This window comes from Mobula birostris, chromosome 26, assembly GCF_030028105.1.
Source record: "Mobula birostris isolate sMobBir1 chromosome 26, sMobBir1.hap1, whole genome shotgun sequence".
Lineage (NCBI taxonomy): Eukaryota > Metazoa > Chordata > Chondrichthyes > Myliobatiformes > Myliobatidae > Mobula > Mobula birostris.
In genome coordinates, this window is record NC_092395.1 from 16,268,161 (window position 1) to 16,287,727 (window position 19,567).

The 19,567-nt window shown below is 42.9% G+C and overlaps 1 protein-coding gene across 6 annotated transcripts in view; it reads right to left on the minus strand.

The window, feature by feature from the left end:
* The window catches only part of LOC140188241 (transducin-like enhancer protein 4), a 270,566-nt gene extending 269,562 nt beyond the window's left edge, over window positions 1-1,004 (minus strand). For all 6 annotated transcript variants that reach the window (XM_072244330.1, XM_072244328.1, XM_072244327.1 and 3 more), the window contains exon 1: window positions 364-1,004. In XM_072244330.1, the coding sequence (XP_072100431.1) occupies window positions 364-387 (24 nt within the window). In that variant the 5' untranslated portion in view covers window positions 388-1,004. The remainder of the gene's footprint in view (window positions 1-363) is intronic.
* Window positions 1,005-19,567: the final 18,563 nt, after the last annotated feature.

The following is a 19,567-nucleotide window of genomic DNA, read 5'->3' on the forward strand; positions in this document are numbered from 1 at the left end:
ATTAGGACATCCCTCCCCTCCCCCACAAGTAATTAAACCGGGCCTGTAAAAGGCAGATCTTCCGTAACAAAGCATAATTCTTCCTTTAACTACACAAGGAATTTGCAACTGCAGTGATCACAAAACAGGGCTCAATTCATGTTTAATACTACAAGGACTGGAAAACAAAACATATTTCGACACATGATTAGTTAAATAAATTCATTTCTCTCTGGAATGTGTAAGGTCCCTGTCAGAATTGATAGAGATTGAGCAAAGGACTCCTTCCCCGTGTGTTCACTTTACATAACATTGAATATAGCTGAGATCTTTGATATTCATTCGAGTATGATTTACAACGTTGTTGAGTGAACTGGTACTTACGGGATGCCTGCCTTGTGGATACATCCTTGGATGCTGTTCCTCTCAACACTCCCCCACCGTCCTTTTTTCAATTAAAACAAAAATCACACACGAGCGCACACAGAGAAAATGTTCCCAAAACGGACTTCTGTGGAGTAGGGGGACGAAATAGACGTCGGGGGTTTTAATTCAGATTCGAAACATCACCAGAAGGGAAACAAAAGTCTTTCGGTTTCTCACCACTGAACCATCCCTGGCAAGATGCAACTCTAGATCACATCGCCGAAATACACAGTGCAGAAGGAAGATCAGCAAGAAATCCAGATCAACTCCGGACGCGTATCGAGGCTGGGGCAAATCCAGGACTGTACAAAGGAACACGATGTTGTGATGTCCATCGAACAACACACATGTACACAGTCCACCTCTGTCGATCCTAACTCAAAATGTTATAAAGTCGACGCTGCCGTCGGGGTTTAAGCGATGTCTTTGCGCAATGAAAGTATCTTGAAAGGAATGAACAAAAAGACCCCACTAAATAAAGTCCATGTTTCAGAAGAAGTGATCTGATCAAGGATGATATTCCAAGAACTGGCTCGTTTTACTCAATGAAACACAGGCTCACTGTTGCAAACCTCGCCTCTTCTGCTCTTTGCAACATCTTTGAGAATTCTCTCAATTGGATACACACAATCCTGAATTCCCAACCAATCACGCACCGATACTCCCACGTGGGGCTCCGAGGTCACCCACGCTTTAGCCAATAGAAAATAGACTTACCTTGTGATTGGCCGGGTCCTCTTTGCGGTTTGCTGTTCTGGTTGGCCCAGGGGCTACTGGGATTTGTGGTTGTGTATGGGTATCTAGAATTACATTGGCGGATTTGCGAACTACAGATCCCGTCAGGCACTGGGAGCGCATATCGCTACGCATGCGTAGCATCTGCAATGTGAGGCTAGGGGAAGCGAAATGTCAATCAAAGTAACGTGGGGTAGATTGTTGGGGCCCTGCCCACTGCCAGGGCGGATTAATTATAGTGTAGTAGGAACAGACATTCTGCGGCTGTCCTGTTCTGCCTCAAACAAATCATTGTGATTTGCATTAAAGAGAGGGAGAAAAAAATCGCGTTAACAGGATTGTCATTTTGAAGTAGCTGAGACTGAGGGAGTCATTTTATTTTGCTGTAGCTGGATTAATGAGTGAAAATATACCATAAATACCAGATTTAAAACTAGCTCCATCCTGATTAGTGACTGCACATAGTTAACATACAAGTGTTTTGCTTAAATAACATCAACAAAATCGGAACATGGTTGTGACTGAATTATAAAGGGTGTCAGAGTTGGTTAATGAGAACGGGTCATCGGGTGACTTGTTAACCGCTGGAGCGCTGTTCCCAGCCCCGCTCCCGTCCCGTCAATTTTTTTTCTTCCTGGGACTCTGGGACACTTTGCTGACCAAGTTTTATCCCCCCTAGAAATGATTTGAATTTAGAGTAGCTGAAAATGTATTTTCCTGCTAACCTCCACAAGGGACACATTTCACATAAACAAGAAGGCCTGGGAGAAGAAAACAAACTCTGGCAGGCAAACCGTTTTGCTTATATGTTTGCACAATTTCCGATATTTACTTTGAGAGGGCCATTATTGCCTCAATGCATAATCTTCAGCCAAGATCACTGAAAAAAGGACATCCTCCAGGAACGGAGTGTTTGACATAGTGAGCTGATTAGGCAGCAGACATTAAAACTATTTAATTAAATTCTCATTCTTGACTCTGTGGCTGTGTGAACCTCCCCGTTCTGACTGCTGCAAAACAGGAAAGTCCCGGGTCCAACCCAACATCTCTAGTGAATTCGTTGCATGTCAAATTAACCCAGGTCTTGGCAAATGCAGAACCAGCCAGATTACTACTTCTGTCTTGCAACTACCATATCCATCCAGCTGCAAGGCTGCGCATCTGTGTGGATCGGTGCGAATCTGATTGGACAACCTCGTGATTCTTCATGGTTGGCTGACCCATCAGTCAACCTCAAAGCCTACAGAAAGTGGTGGCTACAGCCCGGATCATGGCAGGAAAAGGTCTTCCCCACTATTCGGCACATCTACAAAGAGCGCTGCCACAGGAAAGCAACGTCCATCATCAAGGGCATGCTCTCTTCTCTACTGCCTTTGGGCAGAAGGTACATGAGCCTTAGGTCGCACACTAACAGGCTCAGGAACAGTTCCTGCCTACGAACATCAGGCTCCTGAACCAGTGTGGATAACCTGACTCACTTCAGCTGGGAATTGATTCCATAACCGGTGGCTTCACTTTCAGTGACTCTACAACTCGTTTTCTCAGAATTATTTAGTTACTATTGTTTTTATTTATTATTTGCACAATTTGTCCTCCTTTGCACACCGGGTGTTTGTCAGTCTTTGTTATGTATAGTTTTTCAAAAATCCTATTGTATGTCTTTATTTTCACATAAATGCTTGCAAGAAGATGAAGCACATGGTCTTAAAGTAGCACTCTGCATACCTGCCTGTCAAAGTCCAACCCTACGTCCCTGTCGTGAGGGGTAGAAATGTGAAAGGCTGGCACACAGGGCCCTGGTGAAGCTGTATAGCCCAGTCCCCTGTATTGCAGATACAATGGATTATAGAAACATTGGTGAACTCCAACCGTACCAGCGACCTTGCAGAGGATGATGGAGACAGGAGGTTATCAATGGCATATGCTGCACTGGGAGCTAAGGGCCCAAGAAAAAGAACTGTATACATACTTTGATAATCAAATTGAACTTTGAACTTTGACCCAGCTCCCACACAAAGGTTGTGCTGACCCATGCAGATCTGATTGGACAACCTTGTGGTTCCTCATGGTTGACTGGCCCATTGATACTAATGGTCAAGGTTGCACAGCGAAATGCGTGAGACACCGCCACGTTAGCTGGTAGCGAGCCTTGTATGCAAATGGCACTTGGGTTGCATCATTGCAATAATCCCATAATTTATAACAAAACTGTCTTAAGAGTCCGTGTAACAGATAAAACTGCCTGCATGAAGCATTTCAAAAGCAACTTCACTGCAGTTCTGTTTTCTGTCACACATTACGCTGTTACATTAATACCACAAAACTAGAAACCTATAGCAAGCCGATGGGGAAACTGAGCTCTTGCTGTCTGCCTGAGATAGAAAAAAAAGAAGGTGCTGACCAGATATTGGAAGGAAGTTATGCCATCTTCCTTATATTAACTGGTGCTTCAACCTGCTTTTTCTTGCAGGTTCATTCATTTTTTGTAATCGCATGTACCTCGAAACGTAGAGTGAAATGCATCGTTTGTGTTGACAACCAACACAACCTAAGAATGTGCTGGGGACAGCTGCAAGTCGCACCTCACCTTCGGCGCCAACATAGCATGCCCGCCATGGTTGCAGGACAACACAGTAAAACAATGTCAATGGAACAGCAATAAAACAACCAGCAACCCCCTGACCACACACACACACACACACACACACACACACACACACACGCACGCACGCACGCACACACACACAGACTCACAGACACACACACACGCGCACACACAGACACACACACACACACACACACACACAAACACGCACGCACGCACGCATGCACGCACACACACACAGACTCACAGACACACACACACAGACTCACAGACACACACACACGCGCACACACAGACACACACACACACACACACACACACACACAAACACACGGACACGGGCAGTTCTCTAACCTCAAGACAAGCTGTCTTCAGAAGACGTGGACTCACAGACACCGGGCCTTCGGCCTCCCCAGTAGACTTTCAGACTTACAGACCCAGGGCCTTGGCCCTCGAGTCTGAACATTCTGACTTCCATTCCACCTTCAGGCTTTGATCTTCAATATTGACCCCAGGACTTGTTGATGACACCGAACGAGGGCCTCGACCTCCGGCACTTGAAATTCTGGACTCATCGATGACAGGACCCTGAACATTAGGCCTTGAGCTCTGGTCTCGCCTACTTGCATGCCCAGGGGTTCACCAGGGTCAAGGAAATTGTTAAAAACCTGATGAAAGCACTGTCTCAAGGGTCAGTAGAAGGAGATTGAATAGTGACTTTCAAATGGGAATTGGATAAGTACTCGATGGGGAAAAAGTAGATAAAGCAATGCAGGAAGATCAAGAGAAAGGGATTAAATGGTAGTGCCAAAATGAGCTGAACAGCTTCCTTTTGCCTTATAGCAGCGACGATTCCATAATTCTTTGTGCAGGTGGTTCTGCTGTAACGTGTGCTCTCATAACATGATTGATGGGATTAGGGAACATTGCTTGCATTATGCAGGCCACATTGGTTAGAAGGTGATCGCAATCAGGAAAAGCATTAAATTATGTGCTTTGAAGTCAATTACAGTCGGTTCTGTTATGATGCGACTTTCTCTAACACGAGGTTTCTAGTGAGCGTAACTATCATGCTGTAGCAGATCTATCTGTTATGACGTTGGACGAGGTAAAAAGGGCATCTCTGAAACTGAAGACTGAATGTTTTTCGCTATTTCAGGTTGTTGTTAGCATTCCATTATGCATAAAATAATCCCTCTATCCAACAGCCTGAATAATCATTCCCCTCATGGTGTTCATTCTCTATAAGTGCTCTGATGCAATATGCTGAACATTCTCTGACAAAACTTCAAATCGAATCAGACGAATGTACACCTATTATCAAAGAATGTATAAACTATACGCCTTGAAATTTGTTTGCTTAGAGGCAACCACAAAACAAGAAACCTGAAGAACCCAAACAAGAAAAAGAAAGACCATAACCACGGTGTGGAGATTGAGGGGAAAACACACACACACACACACACACACACACACACACACACCATGAAAACATTAGACGCAGACGACACACACACACACACCATGAAAACATTAGACGCAGACGACACACACACACACCATGAAAACAATAGATGCAGACGGCAGCATTCCAAACCAGGTTGAGTCTTTAGACCCACCTCCTGAGCAGATGAAGTAGTAGGCCCAAGCCTCAATCTCAGGTTCATCGTATTGGCGGGGCAAAGACGCCACGAAACTCACAGAGATGGCCGCCACCTGAGAGAGGAAGGAACATCGCAGGAGGGCGAACAAAACCAGCCCAGCCCTTGCCTCTGCACTCAGGCCTTCCAATCTATCTGGGCCAGCATTTAAATTTACATTCTCCAAGCACCGGGTAGTTCCCCGCTCTAGGTCCTGGGACCCAGTGCAGCGGCACACCCGGACCGCAAGGTCAAAGCCATTCTCGATCTCGCCAAATCGGCTCGGCGCTTCTCAAACGTGCAACCTCGAATGTCTAAAAGGTCAAGTGCAGCTGGCTCTGGTGGACACCTGCATGCTCCATTCTAAGTAACACACGCAAGCTTGAATTGCAGATGTTCCTGATGAGCTAAACACATATTATGCACATTTTGAAGCAAACAGATGTTCAGCACTGACTACCAGCTTCTCACTTGTTGCCACCGGAGAATGTTGTCTGCATGTGATGGCCTCTTCCCTCCCTCCCACTCGCTGCAGCTGAAGGAAGGTCCCTGCATTTGAATGGTCTCTCTCTCTCTCTCCCTCAATGCTGCCAGAGGATGGTGCTGGAGTTCTGGGTCTTGGGCAAGGTTTGTGGATTGGACTCTGTAGTTCTCGTTATGATGTGTTTCTGGTTTCTGGTCACTCCTTTTTCTGTTGCTATTTTGGGCGATTTTGATCGGGCAGCCCGCAGATAATGACTGACACAGCACTGGATTGATTTGAACTGAGCTGAACTGACTATGCCTGAACTTTTCAATTTTATGTTTTATATTCTTTGTTTTTCACTTTTTTTTGCCACTTGCATGATTTTTTTTGTGCGCGTGTTGGGGAGAGGGGTTGATGTTTTTCGTTGAATAGGCTCCATAATTTGCTTTGGTTTTCTTTGTTTCGTGGCTGTCTATGCAGAAGACGAACCTCAGGGTTGTATACTGCACACATGCTTTGATAATAAATGTACTTTGACTTTGAACTGTTGAATCTTCTGAGGGTAAACCCACAGAAAGCATCAGCCCCAAATGTCCCTGGACATATCCTTAGGCCCGGTGCAGATCAGCTGGCAGGTGTACTTGTAGATATTCTTAACCGTTTCCTGCTTCAGACTGTGCTTCCTCCTGTTTTAAGGAGATCACTATCATCCCAGTGGCTGTCGTATCTACGATCAAGAAGTTGTTCGTGACATTCTATCCTTCCAGACAACCTCAACCCACAGCAATTTGGCTACCAGGGAAACAGGTCTAGGTCATACACCATCTTCCTAGTCCTACACTCAATCTCTGGAGCATCTAGAGAGTAAAGACAGCTAAGTCAGACTATTTTTTTTATTGACTACAGTTCTTCCTTCAAATCTATTAGTCCAACCAAACTCATTGCCATACTTCAGACCCTGGGAGTTAATGTCTCCCTCTGCAAATGGATCTTTGACTTTCTGACCAGTCAGTAAGGAGAGGCAGCAACACCTCTGTCACAATTATTCTAAATACTGGTTCTCCACATGGTTGTGTCCTGAGCCCCCTACTCCCTGTACAGTCGTGACTGCATGGCCACATCCTGCTCCAACTCCATCTTGGTTTGTAGATGACACCACTGCAGTGGGCCACATCTCAAATAGCGATGAGTCAGAGTACAGGAAGGAGATAGAGAGTGCGTGGTGTCATGGGATCAACCTTTCCCTCGATGTCACCAAAACAAAAAAGCTAGTCATTGACTACAGAAAGAAGGAGGCGTCATGCACATGCTCCCGTCTGCATCATCAGTGTTGAGACCTTCAGGATCCTAGGTGTGAACATCAACAATAGCCTGTCTTGCTCCAACCGATGTTGATGGCTCAGCCAAGGAAGCTCATGAAGATGGTGCCAGAGGCTTTGGTAAACCCAGGCAACTTCTTCCAGTTCATTGATGAAACAGCTTCTTCTTCCTTTCTCATGCCTTTCTTTTCTTTCCAAGGTGCTGGGGTCCTGTCAGAATCCATGATCTGAACTGCAGCTCAAACTATGGTTCACCATGACCAGTGGGTTCTTGTTCTCTGACTTGCTGTGTGGCCTGACTTTTTGACGTCTCCAGTTGTGGTCTGGAAGACATGCGCTTTGCTGGACAACCCAGCTCCCGGCAAGTGTCACCAACTGAAGCATCACAGGAGACTGAAGGAAACGTCAAGACAGCAGGCATGATGAGGCCACCCTCTGGTTAGAGGAGCAACTGTTCATATTCATTTGGATAGCCTCCAACCTGATGGAAGGAACATCGATTTTCTAGTTTCTAGGGATTTCTCCCCCTCCTCCTTCTCTATTTTTCCATACCCCTTTCTGTTCCCCTTCTCTTCTCCTCATCTTCCCATCACCTCCCTTTGGTGCTCTTCCTTGTTCCCTTTCTCCCATAGTCTACTATCCTCTCCTATCAGATTCCTTCTTCTTCAACCCTTTACCTCTTCCACCTATCACCTCTCAGACTTCATCCTGCACTTCCCCCCCCACCCACCAACTTTCACCCTCATTTAGTTTCACCTATCACTTGCCAAATTATATTCCTTCCCCTCTCTGACCTACAAATTCTGGCTTCCTTTCCTGTCCTGATGAAGGGTCTTGGCCCAAAACATCGATTATTCATTTCTCTCCATAGATGCTGCCTGACCTACTGAATTTCTTCAGCATTTTTTGTGTATTGCATTGGAACTAGAATTGAAATTGGCTTATTATTGTCACATTTGCTGAGATGCAGTACAAAAAGAATATACATCTATGACAAGTTGATTGTATGCATGAGAAGCTAAGATGCTGTGGTCAGTATAAAAATGGAGCAAGTCTGCTAATTCTGCTCCTATGTCTTATGGTCTTAAGCTTCAGTCTTATCATGAAATTCACACTGGCAGCTTGTTTCACACCCTCATGAGCCTCTGAGTGAAGAAGTTTCCCCTCAGGTTCGCCTTAAACTTTTCACCTTTCACCCATAACCCATGGCCTCTAGTTGAAGTCCCATCCAACTTCAGTGGAAAAAGCATGCATGCATTACCAGATCTTTACACCTCATAATTTTTTATACCTCTATCAAATCTCCTCTCAACCTTCTACATTCCAAGGAATAAAGTCTTAACCTATTCAGTTTTCCATATAGCTCAGGTCTTCCAGACCTGGCAACATCCTTCTAAATCCTTATATCCTTAGGAAGGTGGCATCCATTATTAAAGAACCCCATCACCAAGGACATGCCCTCTTCTCATTGTTATCATCAGGTAGGAGGTACAGAAGCCTGAAGGCGCACACTCAGCGATTCAGGAACAACGTCTTCCCCTCTGCCATCCGATTTCTAAATGGCCATTGAACCCATGAAACACACACAAAATGCAGAGGAAGTCAGCCGGCCAGGCAGCATCTATGGAAAAGCGTGCAGTTGGCGTTTCGGGTTAAGATCCTTCAGCAGGACTGGGAAAAAAGGATATTTGTTTGTGATTGAACCCATGAACATTACCTTGCTACTTTTTATTACAGTTTTTTTGCACTAGTTATTTTAATTTAACATGTTAATAGAGATATATATACTTACTGCAATTCATTTTTTCTCTATATTTATTTATCATATATTGCATTGTTCTGCTGCCGCTAAGTTAACAAATTTTGCGACATATACCGGTGATATTAAACCTTATTCTTATATATGGTATGATGGAAATGAAAACAAAATGACTTATGGTTTTGGGTGAAGAATTCAAAGAGAGTGCTGCTCCATTCTCTAACCCTGCTTCACCTGATCATTACCTTAGGTCTTAGTTCCACATACATTATTAAAAGTCACACACTTGCTGTTCAAATTTCAGCTGTTGCCATTCTTGGCCACCCTTTCATGCCAGCATTTAATATGGAAACTGCTCATGTAAACATTTAGAATGGGACTCCTGGATATAAACTATTGCCTGTAACACAGTAGGCAGTAGGCGGAACTGTGGAGCAAGTTGTTAAACTCTCCCAATACCATCACAATTTTGTATATAAAAACTGCATTCATCAACTGACTGTGAGCAATCCCATGGCAATTCACTAATTATGTGTGATTTATTTTGTGGTGCCATATTAAGATAGAAAGGCGGCTTAATTAAGTAGCAGATGACATAATGGCTCTTTTGCTCTTTTTCCTTGTGTTTTAGAAACATGTAAATGTTAGTGCTTAGAATAGCACAGTAGTAAAATGTACTGCCAATTATCCTCGTAACCTACACTTAAGCACAAGAGATTCTGCAGATGCTTGAAATCCAGAGTAACACACACACAAAATGCTGGAGGAACACACATCAAAGTTGCTGGTGAACGCAGCAGGCGAGACAGCATCTCTAGGAAGAGGTACAGTCGACGTTTCGGGCCGAGACCCTTCGTCAGGACTAACTGAAGGAAGAGTGAGTAAGGGATTTGAAAGTTGGAGGTAATGGTCCTACCCGTTATTTCATCCTCCGTCGGATTTCCTCCAACTTTCAAATCCCTTACTCACTCTTCCTTCAGTTAGTCCTGACGAAGGGTCTCGGCCTGAAACGTCGACTGTACCTCTTCCTAGAGTTGCTGCCTGGCCTGCTGCGTTCACCAGCAACTTTGATGTGTGTTGCTTGAATTCCCAGCATCTGCAGAATTCCTGTTGTTTGTGTTTAAATGCTGGAGGAACTCAGCAGGTCAGGCAGCATCTATAGAAAGGAATAAGGTGTTAATGGTTCGGGCTGAGTCCCATCATCAGAACTAATAGCTGGCTGTGAGTTCATCTCTTGCTCCAGAGATCTGAGCACATGATCCAAGCTGGTTCATGGTACAGTATGGAAGAATGCTACATTGTTAAAGCTGCAGTCGTAGCTTATAGAATGTATCCCGTTCTTCCTGCATCAAACCTCTGAACTTCCAGAACCAATCAATCTGCTGGAGGAACTCAGCGAATTGAGCAACATCTGTAGGAAGTAAGGGATCATCGATGTTTTTGGTCAAAACTCTGTATAGGTCTTTATGCAGGTTTTTGAATATTAAAAAAATCAACAATTCCTGCCCCCCACCCCCCTCCACACAGGACCCATTGAGTTTCTCCAGCAGGCTGGTTATTGCTCCTGATTTCGGCATCTGCGGTCTCCTTTGAACCTACAATCCAATTAACCCCACTTCCGCTCTTGTCTTCACATGCTTTGAGAAGGGTGACACAGCAGTGTAGTGGTTAGCATGATGCTTTACAGTGCAGGTGACCTGGGTTCAATTCCCGCCGCTGCCTAAAAGATCACAAGACAAAGGAGCAGAAATAGGCCATTCGGCCCATTGAGTCTGTTGGCTGTACGTTCTCCCTATGACTGCAAGGGTTTTCTCCGGATGGTTCGGTTTCTTCTCATAGTCTGAGGATATATCACTTCATAGGTTAATTGATCATTGTAAATTGCCTAGTGATTAGACTACAATTATATCAGGGGACTGCTGGGCAGAGTGGCTCAAAGAGCTGGAAGGGCCTAATCATTTATTAATTTATTGTCAATAAATAAATAAAAGTTTTAATTTTTTCCCTCAGACCATTAGGCTTCTGAACTCCCTGCTGCATCACATCCAGTGGCACTGGTTAATCCGTTTTTTACCTTACAATATTTAGTTTATGCACTTTAATTTGTTTATTTATGTGTAATCCATCTGCAGATTTCATCCTTAATTTCATAAATTATTATGTGTTATATGTGTTATTTCAGTGCTTCACTCACTGGTTTGGGGAAATGTCTTATTTGACAGTATATATGTATATAGTTAAATGAGAATAAACTTGATTTGACTTCTTTCTTAAGTACTGTATTTGTTCTCTTTTCCCTGTTGCAAGTTATGACTGAATCTGAATCTGTCATTCAAAGACAGAGAATAAAATTTCCCTCATCTCTCTGTAGTTTTCTTGCCAATTATTGCCTTCCAGAAGGGAGAACCTTTCTTTGTTTATTCTATCTGCACTGCTTATAATTTGGAGTACCTGCTTTAAATTTCCTGTAACCTTCTTTGCTCTAATGAATACAATCACAGCCTCTCCAGGCTTTCCATTGAATTCCTTTTCCTTGGTATCTTTCATGTAGATTTTTGCTTTCTCTTCCAAGGCCTTGACCTTCTTCTTGCGTGGCAGCCAGAATTGAATATAATACTCCATCTGAGACCAAACTAGTGATTATAAAGATGTATCATAACTTCTTTACTTATGCACTAAATCTCCCTACTGAAGAAAAAAATTAGCCTCAGAATTAGAGTCAGGTTTATTTTCGCTGACATGTGTCATGAAATTTGTTGTTTTGTGGCAGCAGTACGGTGCAATATATTTTAAAAATTCTCAAAGTTACAATAAGAAAGATTTAAAAAATTAAGGTAAGGCATCCGTTAGTCTTGCGAGACCATGGATCTACGCCTGGAAAGTCTTAACTCTCCAGGGCGCAGGCCTGGACAAGGTTGTATGGAAGACCAGCAGTTGCCCATGCTGCAAGTCCCCCCTCTCCACGACACCAATGTTGTACAAGGGAAGGGCATTAGAACCCATACAGCTTGGCACCAGTGTCGTCGCAGAGCAATGTGTAATTAAGTGCCTTGCTCAAGGACACAACACATTGCCTCGGCTGGGGCTCGAACTCACGACCTTCAGGTTGCTAGTCCAATGCCTTAACCACGTGGTCACGTGCCCACATTAAAAAATTAGAGAACAAAAATGTGAGGTAGTGTTCATAGATTCATAGTCTGTTCCGAATCTGAAGACAGAGTGGATGAAGCTGTTCCTAAAGCATTGTGTATGTGTCTTCAGGCTCATTTACCTCCTACTTGATGGTGAGAGTGAGGAGAGGGTATGTATTGGATGGTGAGGATGCTTAATGATGGCTGGCACCTTCTTGAGGTACTGCCAATTGAAGATATCCTCAATGGTGTGAGGATAGTGCTCATGATGGAGCTGGCTGAAACCAACATTTCTTTTTTACCCCGTTTCTTCCAGTCAGAAGCCTCTTGCATGTTCATTGCGTGAATGTGATTGAATGAGGGTATTGTCGCTGCAACAAATTATTTGCTTGTTTGATTCATTGTTTCTGGGATCTTCCTGTGGGCAAATTGGTTATGGTATTTCTCAGCTGAACCTCAAAACTACTTTTTTAGTGGCACAGTGTTATCAGACCCAATGAGGCGATGAAATATGATGTATTAAAAATACTTCCACTCATCTTTACAGGTTTAGAAAGTTGAATACATCTGAAGTCCACAGCGGATCAATCAACAATTTAGAGGTGAAGATATGGATTTAAGCTTATGTGAGGTTCTTCATGAGGGCTCAGTTACAACTGTTTCTCTGTTCATTCTTCCTGGGGTTTCAAAATAGGCGTGCATTTTCCTGCCGTGAACTCTGGGAGAGGGACAGATGCAAACCTGTACCTTTATCCTCCAATGTCTTTCAGGATTATTGTCATTGTTAGTTGTTAAAGAATGCAGTCCTCAAAATAAAACAATCTGGAGCTCCATTCCTAATGAATTTCCTTTCTGCAATCAATAAACCTAAGACTATATTTACAGACCCCGGGATATGTACTCATCAATGACTTTGGAGAATTGCCTTGGCTTCCTTTGGACACCAGAATCCGAAATGCATAATATGCCCATCTGCAAAAACTGCATTGCCAGGAAAATTTTAATAGAGGAATGGCACTGCCCTCGATTGGCATGCTAGAGCGTTTCTCGTCAGCTAGTAGCGGAAATTCTGTTAGGGTGCTAGGGACAGATTAGCGACCTGTTGGAGCAGATGGAGTATTGGAATTGAAATTGGTTTAGTATTGTCACATGTATTGTCATTATTACATGGATTTTTAAAATTTTGCACAATTTGTCTTCTTTTGCACATTATTGGTTTGTCAGTTTTTGTTTATGTATTTTTTTTGCAAACTCTATTGTAGTTCTTTATTTTCCTGTAAATGCCCACAAGAAAATGAACCTAAAGGAAATATATTGTTTGGCTGTTGTTGTTTTGTTGCTGGTGTGTTATTGTTACTTACATCCAGATAGATAATTCAAAGTTCAGAGTTCAAAGCAAATTTATTGTCAAAGAACATATATGCCACCACATACAACCCTGAGATTCATTTTCTTGCCAACATTCTCAATAAATCCACAATAGGATAACAACTATAATAGAATCAATGAAAGTCCGTACCAACTTGGTCATATAACCAGTGTGCAAAAGACAACAAACTGTGCAAATACAAAAATAAAGAAATAATATTAATAATAAATAAATAATAAACATCAAGATGAGATTGAGAGTCATTGAAAGTGAGTCCATAGGTTGTGGGAACATTTCAATGATGAAGTGAAGATGAGTGAAGTTAACCCCTCTGGTTCAAGAGCCTAAAGGTTGAGGGGTAATAACCATTCCTGATCCTGGTGGTGTGAGTCCTGATGCTCCTGTACCTTCTTCCTGAAGGCAGCAGTGAAAAGAGAGCATGCCCTAGGTGGAGGGGTCCAGATAATGGATGCTGCTTTTCTGTGACAACGTTTAATTTCGATGTGCACAATGGACTGGGCTGTAACTACTACTTTTTGTAGGATTTTCCATTCAAGGGCATTGGTGTTTCCATACCAGGCTGTGATGCAGCCAGTCAATATACTCTCCACTACACATCTACAGAAGTTTGTCAAAATTTTAGATGTAATGTGAAATTTTCGCTAACTTCTAAGGGAATAGAGGTGCTGCCATGCTTTCCTCATAATTGCACTTGAGTGCTGGGCCCAGGACAGGTCCTCTGAAAAAATAACACTAAGGAATTTAAAGTTGCTGATCCGTTCCAACTCTGATCCTCCAGTGAGAACTGGCACATGGACCTCTGGTTTCCTCCTCCTGAAGTCAATAATCAGCTCCTTGCTCTTCCTGATATTGACTAAGAGGTTGTTGTTATGGCATCACTCAGCCAGATTTTGGGCTTCCCTCCTATATGCTGATTTGAACCTTTGGTTCAGCCTATGACAGTGGTGTTGTCAGCAAACTTGAATATATTCATATTGTACTCAGCGGTAGTGAAAAGGAAAACAAAATGCAGAGTAAATTGTTACAACTACAGAGACAGTGAAGTGCAGGTAAACAAATGAAGTTCAAGAACAATGGTGAGGTAGACTGGGAGATCAAGAGTTTATTTTTTATCATACAAAAGGTCTGTTGAAGAGTCCGAGAATAGCAGTTTCCTGAAAAGAACCCAGTATTTTCATCAACTTCCTAGAATGGAAGAGTTCCAATCTCCACCAACTTGTTGCATTTCCATAAACACAAAACGTTAATGACGTTTGCTGTGTCATCAAGACAGCCTCACGCCTATCCTGGGTATCAAAATAAAATTGCATTTGTATTCCAGTTGATTGATTGGAAATGGTGTAAGGACAGTGGGAGTATAGCTGAGTTCTCCTTTCTCGATGCAGCTTGAATGTGAGCCTTCCAGAAGCTTAAGTGTAAATGAGTTACAAAGAGAATGTTATAAGAAGGTGCAAAAATGGCAAGTAATAAGCATGCCTCATAAAGGAGAGTCAAATTTTGTGGTATGCTGAGTCTTACCATTTAACTCGAATGTGGTATGTTGGGTGCTTTTGAACTCCCAGCTTCCTTGGAGCCCCAGGTCTAAATGAGATCAAATAAATCTGACTGCAATGGAATGTTCTCTGGAATTATATCAAATTGAAATAGACAAACTATAAAATAATTAATTGGTTATTATTATCAAAACTTGGTATGGTGATAGATTCTAAAGAGAATCTTCAAGAAGGAAAACAAGGTGCAGATTGGAGATGTTTAGTGATTGGAATCTCAGAGTGAAGTTCTCTAGAAACCAAGGGCTGAGTAATTAAAGTCAAAGACGATCAAAAGGACAGAATTGGATTAGTGCAGAAACTCAGAAGATTAGAAGTATTCCCATTGATGCTGCCTGATTGCTGAGTTCATCCAGTATTTTGTCTGTGTTGCTAGAGCTTTGAAGGATGAGAGCTTGGAAAGGTTTAAGATAAAAAAAAAGAAAAGTCAAAATGGTAGATTGCTCAGACTGAAAATGGAATCTGATAGTTTCCTTGACTTTATTTATTTTATAAGATTTATTTATAAGAACGTTATTGTAGCTGGCCAATGTTCATGGTCCACTCATAAGTGCTCCTTAGAAAATGGTGGTGATCTATTTTCTTAAACCACTGTAGTACTTCTAGTGAAGGTACTCCCACAGTATTTTGCTGAAGATAATTCTAGGATTCGGACCCAACAAAGAGACAGTGTTCTTCTTGGAAATCAACATGCAAGTGATGTTTCCTGTTTGTCTGCTGATCCTGTTCTTCTTGATAGTTGAGGTTGTGGATTTGGGTGAGTAATGGGCAGCACATTTTGTGAATGGTGATCATTGCAGCCTCTCTGCATTGGTAGTGGAGGGAATGAACTCTTAGTGTGATAAATTAAATGCCATTTAAGTAGTTGCTTGCTTAGGGTAACATTGGACACAGCCATCTAGGCAATTTGAGAGTATTCCATTGCACCCCATCTTTGTCTTAAAGATAATGGAAAGGACTTGAAGTGTTAGGAGGTGAGTCGCTTGTCACAGAACACCTACCCTCTAACATGCTCTGATAGACTGAGAACTTTGTGCTTGGTTCAGTTGAGTTTCTGATCAAAGGTGAATCCCATAGTATGAGATTTAACATTGGTAATATTGTTTAATGTGAAGGGTAGGTGTTTAGATGAGCTCTTGTTTGAAATAGTCAAAGAGATGTGGAAGAGCACTGATTTACTATTTACAAAGGATAGTAGTCAGGAGGAGGAGGATGTGCCTTTACCAGTAGAGGATCTTACAAAATTGTACCTCCAAATACTTCATTACTAATCATATGGTTCTCAGAATACTGAGGGGATGTCTCCAGAAAGGTGGTAAAGTTTCATTCTGAAACTTGGTATATCTCCAGTTGCTCAGTTATCAATGTCTCACTATGCTGAATCACTTTGCTTAGCATTTGCAGTGATCTCTTAGAATGATAATTGGAATCAAGGAATGTAGATCTTAATGAGAGGTCCAATTTCTCTTCATGATTGCTAGAGTTAAGGCGGGTTGAGGAGAGGATTGGGTCCAGCTGTAATGGTCAAATACCCTGCCAAGACTTACTCTAAGTTCACAGTGTAAATGATATTGGCCGATGGAAAGTGCAGCGTCTGTGAGACGAGGAGAGAAAATTGAGGCAGTGGAAATGGAAGATTATAAAAATCAGTAATTATTGGTAGTTGCTTGCTGGCAGGGGAAAAATGTGTAGTCATTATGATAAAAGTCATGTTGATGAGCACACTGATACTCATTTTCGTCACTCGTGCCAGGCAAGGGCCCTGTATCATCTGTTTCCCTGCTTGCAAATCTGCAAATAGACGACAGCTAACAGATGGGAATTATAATGTCATTGCTGACAATCAATTTCTGCAGTAACACTGCCATGCGCTTATGCTGCAGGTCGAATCAACGAGATATGTCTGATGCTGGAAGCAGGTCTGGATGATTTTGACATGAAGTAGCAGCTAGCAGGAGAGTGCAGGTATTCAGTGACTTGTGGAAAACACTTTCCAAGCGGAGATGACCTCTGATTTATTTATTGCTTCAATCTTCAGTCTCCTAAACATGCTGCATCGCTGCATGATACTGAAACTGCAGTATGGCAGACAGGAAGGCTCTAGTCAAAACTGCCCAACGCATCACTGGCATCAGCCTTCCCACCATCAAGGACGGTTATACAGAAAGGTGCTGGAGAAAAGGCCTGTAACATCATGAAGGATCCCACCCACCCTGCTCATGGGCTCTTTGTCCCATGCAGCATCCATGCCAAGACTACCAGACTCAAAAAGAGTTATTTTTATTTTCCTCAAGCAGTAAGGTTGATCAACACCTTCCCCAATGAGCCCACCCCACCACACCCCTCCCAACACCACCACTATTTACAATTTCTTATTAGTTACCTTAGTATAGACACACCTAGCATCATTTTATGAACATAACAAGATATAAGCTATCTTATGCATTTATATTGATTGTATATTTATTAGTGTGGTGTTAATCTTATTGTGTTTTTTTTGGGCTGCATCAGTTCCAGAGTAACAATTATTTTGTTCTCCTTTACACTTGTGTTCTGGGAATGACATTAAACAATCTCTAATCTTGAATTTTGGATAACTTTCTTTTTGCTACCTATTAAGCTTTTAAATCTGACTTGCATTTCATAGTTTCACTTGATATTGTTTTTGGTTCTTGTATCAACTCTGTTTTTGGTTGAAGGAAATGCTACCACTGATGCGGGTGCCAGGAATGGTGTTAAACTAATCAGGCTCAGGAAGATGCTGGTCATCTGTTATTTAAACACTTTGTCTAAGTGTGATACAGTGGGATATTTCCTTACACCACTACCATTGTCGTAAAGACAAGCCTTCCTCACACTTCCCTTGTGGAAGGTTTTCTCCATTCCTGAATGCTTTCAACCTGTCCTTTTGGGCTTCAGAGGCCTCAGGTAGCCATTCGTATTGAATGATTGCTGGCAGTGCACTTTACACATAAATAAAGGTTCACAATCTAAAGCACTTTTACAAATTTAGGATATATGAAAATACTTTACAGTTAATATAGTACCTTCAAATAATTTCATTTCAACCTGTTGGTCCATGGCCTCCCCCACTGCCTTGATGAGGCCATTCTCACGTTGGAGGAGCAAAAGCTCATATTGTAATTGGGTAGCCTCCATTCTGATGGCATGAATATCAACTTCTCTAATCTCTTCCCTTTCCCCTTCTCTCTTTGTTCATTCCTCATTCTGGTTCCCCTGCTACACCTTCTCTTCTCCTCACCTGTCCATCATCTCCCTTTGGAGCCCCTCCTCTTGCCATTTCTCCCATGGCCCACTCCTCTCTCCTATCAGATTCCTGCTTCTTCAGTCCTTTACTTCTTCCACCTATCACCTTCCAGCTTCTCACTTCATCTTCCCTCCCCCATTCAACCACCTTCCCCCTCACCTGATTTCCCCTATCATCTTTCAGCTTGTACTCTTTCCCACCACCTTCTTATTCTGGCTCCTTCCCCCCTCCCTTTCCAGTACTGGTAAAAGGTCTTGGCCCAAAATGTCGACTGTTTATTCCTCTCCATGGAAATTGCCTGACCTACTCTGTTCCTCCAGCATTATTTGTGTGTGTGTTACTCTGGATTTCCAGCATCTGCAGAATCTCTTGTGTTTCGATAGTTGTTGCTCTTCTCCTAGTTGCACCTCTCTACACCTATTAGGCTATGTTTGTTATGGACCCATAGAGCACCTTGAGTCCATTTATTCTTACCTGTCTGAACCTATTTTATTCTCGCCCATATTCCCATCGTGTGCACGTGGCCAAGTGGTTAAGGCATTGGACTAGCGACCTGAAGGTCATGAGTTTGAGTCCCAGCCAAGGGAACATGTTGTGTCCTTGAGCAAGGCACTTAACCACACATTGCTCTGCGACAACACTGATGCCAAACTGTATGGGTCCTAATGCCCTTCCCTTGGACAACATTGGTGTCGTGGAGAGGGGAGACTTGCAGCATGGGCAACTGCTGGTCTTCCATATAACCTTGCCCAGGCCTGCGGCCTAGAGAGTGAAGACTTTCCAGACGCAGATCCATGGTCTCGCAAGACTAACAGATGCCTTAATTCCCATCAATCTTCCCCCACCCAACCCCTACCCCATCCCTGATTCTAGCACTCTTTCTGCACTTTCTCCACTGCCTGTTATGCCATTGGCAGTTAGGGCAGCAATGAAGATCCTCCATCTTTGTCAATGTTTAGGCTTCCTTCATCATGTTGGTAGCTCAGTTTTCACTGCTGCCAGTCATGTAAGTTCTGGGCAGAGACCCAGGAATACCGTCGCACTCAGGTGTAGAAGGATTCTTCATTGCTGTTTCCATAACAGTTTTGTTTTACCAGTCAGGGTCGTTAGCTCTGAGATGAACCCCTGAACATGGAGACCCGGTGGACCACTCTGAATCTGGCCTCTACCCTTTGACCTGTTTGACATGGGTGACCCTACCAGGAGCCAAAGCATAAGGTCCTGACTCCATCCAGCTTAGCTCTCCTGATCATTGAGGCACGTAAGTCTCCAAACCATGACAAGGCTGTGGCTCTCCTG